This window comes from Thamnophis sirtalis, unplaced genomic scaffold, assembly GCF_051295495.1.
Source record: "Thamnophis sirtalis isolate CommonGarterSnake01/CBP01778 unplaced genomic scaffold, rThaSir2_p1.2 scaffold_5, whole genome shotgun sequence".
NCBI classification, from domain to species: Eukaryota; Metazoa; Chordata; class Lepidosauria; order Squamata; family Natricidae; genus Thamnophis; species Thamnophis sirtalis.
The window spans coordinates 68,552,855-68,561,315 of record NW_028261385.1 but is presented as its reverse complement, the minus strand read 5'-3'; the positions used below and the strand labels follow the sequence as shown (position 1 = coordinate 68,561,315).

The following is an 8,461-nucleotide window of genomic DNA, read 5'->3' as shown; positions in this document are numbered from 1 at the left end:
GCTGCTTTGTAACAACAAAGTTGCATCAAAAGTAAAGGAGATTTTTGCAAAAATAAAGGTTTGTTCCGTTCCAGGTTCAGATGCCTCTCTTAAGATCAAGGCTTTCCATTCTATTCTGTACTATAAAATAGTGAAATAAATAAGCTCTATAAATATCTAGGAATTCTCAATTGAAGGCAGAAAAAATTAAGTTATGCTTTCATTCCCATTGAAATTAATAGCATAATTCATTCACAGAGGGCTTAAATCCTAGTTTAAAGGGATTAAAAAGGCTTCAAATGAATCCAGCTAATGTTTCAAATGAACAATTAAAAACCCCTAGGACAACAATTCAGGCAGTAAAATTACTGATACCATTTCTACTTTTCCATTGGAAATCTTTCACTATAAAAATATCCAGGATGGGCATTATTAATTAAATAAATAGCAATCATTAGAAATATTTAGAAACATTTAGGAAACAAACTTTTGTCTGCAGTTAGACGCCACCAACAACATGTGACAGATTGCACTTTCTATTGTCAAGTTACATTGCCCCCTTTTTTTGAAAAAACAAAAATAGTGTTACTTTGAGAGAATCACTAACCATTTTAATGTAATGCTAACCGAATAACAATCCTAAAGAGCAGAGCAGCCTTCCCTATTAAAAAGAAACCGGCTAAGAGCAGTTCAATTTAAATAACTGCAGTGAAAATAAAGAAAGGGAAATATTTAATGACCATTAGTCATACTGTTGACATTTGCTCTATGAAAGAAGTTGTCATCTTTAAACTTCTGGTGTTCTGGCAAATCAAGTAGATTTTTAGCTTCATCAATGTCATGTTGAATAGCAGCTATAAGTGCATCTGTAGAGGGGGAAAAATAAAACATTAACTACTCCTAAAGCAGGGTTGGGCATTTGATTTTCTCAAGGGACCACATGATAAACTGGGATTGTTGCGGAAGGTCACAGAGTTGCCCAATGATGCCACTGCCCAACCCCCGAGGCTGTCACTGCTACCCCATTGCCAATGCCCTGCCCCAACATTGTTATTGTCTCACGCGTCATGGGCAAAACCCGGATCGCCTGTGAATCAAATGAGGCCCACAGGCAGTAAAATTCCAAAGTATATAATACTGATAAATGACTGATTCGAGATGAAACATTTAAGTATCTGCTGTCTACAAGTTTCTTTCATACCACTTAAACCAGTGGTTCTCTACCTTCCCAATGCTGCACCCTTTAATACAGTTCCTCATGTTGTGGTGACCCCCAACCATAAAATTGGTGTCTCAGTTCCTAAGAACATCGAAAATATGTATTTTCCGATGGTCTTAGGCAACTCCTGTGAAAGGGTCAAAGGGTCCCTACCCACAGGTTGAGAACCACTGACCTAAACAGAGTGAGAGTGCCTCTATGTTTGTTGCTTTTTCTATGGAGAAAAGGTGAGAATTGAGGAAATAGTTAAAAGAATTCAAAACAATGTAGCTTCCAATTATAGTTTGCATAACTCATATGTTGCCAAAGAGGAAGTAGAAACAGAGCAAAGAAAATGTCATGAGTCTTATTCACATAATGTCAAATCATGACATTGTGTTATTATAAACACAATTTATATATTTTCTCCAGAAAGTCAAGATGGATTTTGTAGCACATCAACAACCCCTGTGAAGTAGATTGGGCTGAGAGATGTTAGCTTCCAGCTTCTTGTTTCCAGTACAATGCAATTATCACTCAAACTGAGATTGATCAGTTGGATAGTACTTTTTACATCCAGATAATTGCAATTATCCATACTTTTCCAATTGTATGTAATGTGCACCATATGCAGATGTTGAAAATGTAAATTTTCTTCAAGAAGAAAAGATTTCTGATCTACAATTTCATCCAAACTAATACAGATATAACATTCTTTAATATTCTTTGCATCAGCAACCTAAATTTTAAGAACTCCTGTTGTAGAGTAATGATATTGAATACCTGTTCTTATGAGTAGTCATTATCATTTGTCAAACAAATACTCAAATACTCAAGACTTACCTAAAGAATCAAAGTTCTGTTCTGGTCTTATATAACCAACAATGATTATGCTGAGGACTTCCCCATAAAAGTCTTCCTTGAAGGGGTGAATGACGTGTGTTTCCTTAAAAAAAAAATCATAGCATGTCTGTGTATATATTAAAGCACTGAAATAAAGATATACTGTATTTTTCGGAGTATAAGACGCAATGTATAAGTATAAGGTGTACCATGATTTTGAAGACGCAAATTTTAAAAAAAGCTTTTACACTCTGCAGACCTTGTGAAAAGAAAAGTTTTTTGTGAAAACTGGCCCTTTTTTTAAAGGCATGAATAGCCTTTAGGAGGCTTTTAGAGTGCTCCTGGGGGGGGGGGGGTAAAGAGGGGAACAAATGAGCAAAAAAAGGCCTGGTTTTTTTTTGCAAAAATGGGCCTGTTTTTTGTCCAAAAAAAAAGGACATGCATAGCCTTTAGGAGGCTTATAGAGTGCTGCTGGGGGGGGGGGGGGAATGAGCAAAAAACTGGGTCATTTTTCTCTCATTTCTGCCCTCCCCAGCCCCCAAGAGCACTCTGAAAGCCTCCTAAAGCTCTGCACGGCCATTTTGGTAAAGAGGGTGGGGTTTTGGGAGACAAAAAACATGATGTATTCAGTATATAAGACGCACCCAGATTTTCAGCCTCTTTTTTGAGGGAAAAAGGTACGTCTTATACTCCGAAAAATACGTACTTATTTTTAGAAGTTTTAAATATGAGTAAAACCAAAACAACTATTGATTTCTATACAGAATACAGATAGTTCTTGCTTAATGATCATTCAGCCACCGTTCTAGGTTAGGACAGTACTGAACATATGATTTTATGCCTGGTCCTCAAAGTTCTTGCTGTTGCATGTGATCCTGTGGTCACATAATCAAAATATGGATGTTTTGTAGCCTGTCCACATTTTGCAGGTTAGGGCAAGAGGCAGGTTAGGGCAAGAACAAGCCGTGTATGTGAATAGGTTCAGTCAGTGCTGGGCTCGCCTCCAACCCACTGCTGGCCCTGAAGGCTGGCTCTCCAGGACTGCTTCCAATGTGAGTTGTAGAGCATGCACTACGCTTCCGAGAAGCCCTCATCCTCCATTTTCTTTAGTTCTGCAACTACCCTGAACAGCCTCTTCCTCACAGCCTCCACCTTTGCCCAGGGAGCTACGATCTGTCTTGTCTTGCCCACTGATGGAGCAACTCACGACTCACTTCCCCACGACAAGGCAGAGAAAAGTCCCCTGAAAGCTTTCCGGAAAGCTTTCAGAAAGCCAGCAGCAAGAAGTGACTGAAGGAGAAGTGTGAGCTCCTGGACTAACAATCACACAGCCCTTGCCTAAATATCATAACTGGAACCTCTGAAACTGCCATTGGTAAGCACTGTGATCATGTGAAGTTTGGGCAGTTTCGCTTAGGAAATTCAATTTCCAATTAGGATCACTAAGTGAGAACTACCTGTGTAGATAGTCCTTGACTTACAACAGTTCATTTAGTGACCATTCAATGTTATAACAGCACGGAAAGTGACTTAAGGCTGTTTTTCACACTTATAACTGTTGCAGCATCCCCATGGTCAGGTGAGCAAAATTCAGACACTTGGCAACTGACTCATATTTATAACGGTTGCAGGGTCGCAGAGCCATGTGACTACATTTTGTGACCTTTTCGCAAGCAAAGTCAATAGGAAAGCCAGATTCACTTAACAACCGTATTACTAACTTAACAACTGCAGTGATTCATTTAACAACTGTGGCATGTAAGGTCGCAAAAGGGGCAAAATTCACCTAATGTTTCATTTAGCAACAGAAATTTTGGATTTGATTGTGATCATAAGCCGAAGGTTACCTACGTAATATTTCTGTTACAAAAATCTCAATTATACAATATGTAAAATATTAGCATTCTATAGAATAAATGAATTAGTATATTCTGTATTGAATAAGACTTTGATAATGAATTCACTTTATTGAAAGTTTACCCACAATGCTCAGGAATTAAAAATGTCATTAAACAAATCCTGGTAAATGTTTATATTAATAGTAAGTAAAAGTTCCAGCAAAAACTGTCCAAATATAAATTTCTATTGATCAGATCCTGAGCTGGTTTTAAGATATTAACACACAACATACTCACCACTGATTTCTTAACATTCTTGTAGTATGGATTCCAGCCTATACTCAAGACCACTTTATGCACATCTCCAGTTCCAACACAACCCCATCCATAGTATATGCCAGTAGAGATATCAGATGGGAAACTATCAACCACTTCTTCGGAAAAGTTAGCTGAAAAACAAAACATTTATACAGACCATTAAAATAACGCATAGCATAGCAAAAAGAGCTGGCAGAAAAATCTTAAATCAATACATACACTTATATTAATCACATCTCCAGGTGAAGTTGACTATAGCTTAGGGTAATCTAAATATATCTAAGGTAAGTTACATTAATTTTTAAGTCACTCTTCAAACACAGACATGCACACACACTCAACAAGGCTGCATTTGAACTTCCAAGAATGTTTGTTGTTTTGTAACTTGGTAATTTACATCAATATTTATCTTGGTTAGAAAAAAACCAGTACCTAGTCTATAACGTAATGAAGGTATGTTACTTAATAATATAACACAACTGCACCTTGTAACATGACTTGTGTTACATATTAGCTCTTTTAAAGCAAAAGGAGTTGAAAGTTCATGAATGTGCCCATGTTTGTCATTAACTGAATGTAAGTATTTAACAAAAAGCCCATTACCATTCAGGACTATCTACAGAGAACTAGGAACATTATAGTGAGCAGTTTCAAACCAGGATTGTTAAAAACCTACCTCTTTCCATTTAGATGTAGAAGCCAGATTCTAAATAACCACAATATATGTTCTAGTCTCTAAGCAAATGCCGGTGGCTCTCTTTCAGCCAATCCACTTCACAGGTTTGTTGGAAGGAAAGAGGAGGAGGGAGTTCAACACTTTGAGTTACAGATAGTCCTCGATGTACGACAATTGAGCCCATAATTTATGTTGTTAGGTGAGACATTTGTTGCCCAATTTCTTGCCACAGTTGTTAAGTGAGTCATTGCAGTTGATCAGTTAGTAACCTCTTTGTTAAGTGAATCTGCTGACTTTGCCCCTCAGAGGGTTGCAAAAGGGGAATCACATGATCCCTTGGCCTTTAGTCATAAGTATAAATCAGTTGCCAAGCATCTGGATTTTGATCATGTGATCCCGGGGATGCTGCAAAGGTCGCCTCTGCGGAAAACCAGTCACCTCACTTTTTTTTCAGTCCAGTTGTAACTTTGAACGGCCACTATGTTTGAACTGTTGTGAGGAATGTTCCTATTTATAAAGTAATAAGGGATGAAAATCAAATAAAAAATAAAGTCGTTTTGTACTATGCCCCCCCCTTCCAAAAAAACCCCACAAGCGCTGTCTACAGGAAGGGGCTGAGCTGCACTTTGAACAGGATATTAGCAGACACCTCCCCCCCCCCAAAAAAAAACCCAAAGCCAGCCCCGCTTACACTAAAGCAGGGGTCATCAAACTTGGCAACTTTAAGACTGGTGGACTTCAATTCCCAGAATTCTCCAGCCAGCTGGCTGGAGAATTCTGGGAATTGAAGTCCACCAGTCTTAAAGTTGCCACTGCACTAAAGCCTCGTTTCTTAATTCAAAACAAAAAAGAGAGCGGAGAGCCGACCTTCCCTCCCCTCAATCGCCCTGTCGGTCGCCAGAAGGACCCGGCAGGGGCGTCGAAGAGGAGGAGGTGCCGCCACCCGACTGCGGCGCACGGTCTCCCCCGCTTCTCACCTGTGCGGATGCCCAGCTCCTTGGAGCCCCGCCCGAAGCCTCGCACTACCTCTCCGCGACAGAAGTACGGCAAGTTCTTCATGGCGACGGATCTAAGGCAGCCGCGGGACGGAACGCGGAGGAGGAGGAGGCGGCTGCTGTTCAAGCCTTGGTCCCCGGGTCCCCGCGACGAGAAGCTCGGCTGCCCCGAAGCGCCCCAGCCGCGTCTGGTGCGAGCGCCGACTTCTACGCACGGCTGTAGAAGAGAACTACCGGCGCGGAAGAGGCGGGACATCGCGTGACGTCACAGAAGCGGAAGGGGGGAGGAAAAAGGAGAAGAAGAAAGGAACGCAGGAACGTTCTAGCAAGCTCGGCCGTTTCCTTCCTACAAAGGTGGCTCCGAGGGCGAGAATTCGTCAGCCGCCGGTGGGTGGAGCCGCCGCATTTCCGCCCTGCGCGCGCGCGAGAGGATTGGCTGGGAAATGCCGCCAGCGCGCCTGCGCCTTGGCGTTCTCCGGCAGTGGTGTGGGCTTTGAAAGCTGTCGGTGGTGTGGAGGATGACGGCGCGGTGTTTCCCATCTGGTTCTTACAGATGAGCCCTTCTCCCTCCGCGAAACGGCTGGCGGCCCAAGGCTGCTCCCGGCTTTATGAAAGAAAGGCACCGACTTGCTTTAAGGGTTCTCGAGGCGATCGAGGAGTGTGTGAACTCCCCATGAAGGAAAAAAATGACCTCGTTGCGCTTCAAGGCTTTGCGAGAGAAAAAAGCTTCGCTTTAATTAGGGTTTTGGTAGTTAAACTATTAATCCGTATATCACGAGGAGTCCCGGATTTTATTCTACAGGTTTGCGGCGGAGTCAGTCCACACTGTCGAATAGACTGCGTTATTTTGCTTCAGACGTCAACAGATTTGAAAAATATTACCCTCTCCTTCCTTGGATCACAATGTGCGTTCCAAATTTTAATTCATATCAACACACACACACCCGCCCCGTCCTCACACCGGGGAGAAAATCAGTTTTGGGTGTTGGAAGGTAGCACCCGCCTCTCTCCTAGAAAATGGAATATTTTAGGAAATATTAAAGGACCGAATATTTCCGCTAAAAGGAAGGCAGAAACACTGCTCCCACCCCCATCTTTGTCAATGGACCATTAAGGCCTAACCCAGTCTATTCTACATGACAAAGATCTAGCCCCTTCAGGCAGACCCATCTAGGAAACAAACTCACCACAGGGCACCTGGGAAAATTACATCAGCCAGCAAGGCAAACAAGCTTGAGTCTCAGGACAGCCTATGTAGTTAAGACCGTCCGTCCATCCATCCCTGCCCTGGGAGTTTGGCAGCCAATCAGTGCATTTCTTGCACAGGAGAGGGTGGCCCTTTGGTGGGGTCCAACACAGGGCATGAAACACAGGGATTCTCAGCAAGCCAGCCCTTTTTTCTTCTTCACCTAACATCTTGAAGCATGTGATCACCTTTTCTGTTCAGAAGTTCAAGCCATGTGATCCTGTCCACCAATAAACCATCTTTCCTAACAGCTTCCATGTTTCCAGTGTCTTTCCCCACTTGGAACTAAACCCAGAAGGATATTTCTTCCAACATGGGAAAGCTGGTAAAAGTGCTGAATGTTCCTGGCATCAACTTTGAAAGCTACAAGGTGTTTCATTCAATACATGCATGCCCACAATGCACAGTCTTAGTCATTGAAATGGACTCCACGGCCCTCTTTCGAAAAGTAATATTGGATATGGTAAAACCAGCCTTCCCAAACTGGGTGGTTACCAGATGTGTTACACCAGCTAACTGTTTATCTCAGCAAGCTGGAAGAGTATGTTGGGTGGAGATGATAGGGGTATTGTAGGGTAAATGGGCAGAAGACTAGTGGAGCACATGCATGAACAACTAGCAGAAGATAATGAAAAAGCCTTAATCTTAATACACAGACAACCAGAGTTTCAACCGGGAAACAGCATTCTAGGCCAAGTCAAATGCAAACAGCTAGAAAATTCCTAAAAGCATTCAGATAAGTCAAGCCATCAATAGACGCATAGATAGAATACATTGACAAACCATTAAAAAGAGACAATAAAAAGCCAAGAAAAGTCCAGAACAAAACCTGCCCAGCAGCCTATATCCAGATAACCAAGGATTAACACTAAAAGAACAATCAAGCAGAACAATATCCTAGTTGAGACACTACCAAGAAGAAAACCTCACCAGCACTAGCAGAGCAAATATATAGAAGTATATCTGAACAGGGAAATTAAAACCCACCCCTCTGCTAGAAAACTGAAATATCCTGGGAAATATTAAGAAATTAGAATATTATATTTCCCTGAATGTGAAATGGGAGAAACCTGTTTTTAAAGACAGAATATCTCCCTGAAGCTTCCTCCCCCACCCTCCCGCCTTTTATCAATGAGCCATTAAAGCCTGATCTAGTCTACTTTACATAATAAAGGTACGAGTAGCCTTCCACGGGAATTTACACAGGAACAGGAAACAGAGAGGTGGGGCCGACCAGAGTACAACAAACCAGCAAGCCCCTTCTCTCTCTTCTTCACCCAACATTTGGAAGCATGTGACCCCTCCTTTTTTTCTATTCAGGAGCTCAAGCCATGTGATCCTGTCCACCATTAAATCATCTGTCCAAGC

At 41.8% G+C, this 8,461-nt stretch overlaps 1 protein-coding gene across 2 annotated transcripts; it reads right to left on the bottom strand.

Annotated features, from left to right (window-relative positions):
* Window positions 1-694: 694 nt before the first annotated feature.
* RFK (riboflavin kinase) lies at window positions 695-6,207 on the bottom strand. Of its 2 annotated transcripts, XM_087715977.1 has the most exons (5): window positions 5,830-5,964; window positions 4,853-5,359; window positions 4,156-4,307; window positions 2,021-2,123; window positions 695-845 (listed from the first exon to the last, which is right to left on the bottom strand). In XM_087715977.1, the coding sequence occupies exons 2-5, from the start codon at window positions 4,860-4,862 to the stop codon at window positions 712-714; spliced, it is 399 nt and encodes a 132-aa protein (XP_087572103.1). In that variant the 5' UTR covers window positions 4,863-5,359; window positions 5,830-5,964; the 3' UTR covers window positions 695-711. The 2 variants fall into 2 exon arrangements, with proteins under 2 accessions (XP_087572103.1, XP_087572102.1); XM_087715976.1 differs by lacking the exon at window positions 4,853-5,359 and having other exon boundaries at window positions 5,830-6,207.
* Between the last annotated feature and the right edge of the window lie 2,254 nt (window positions 6,208-8,461).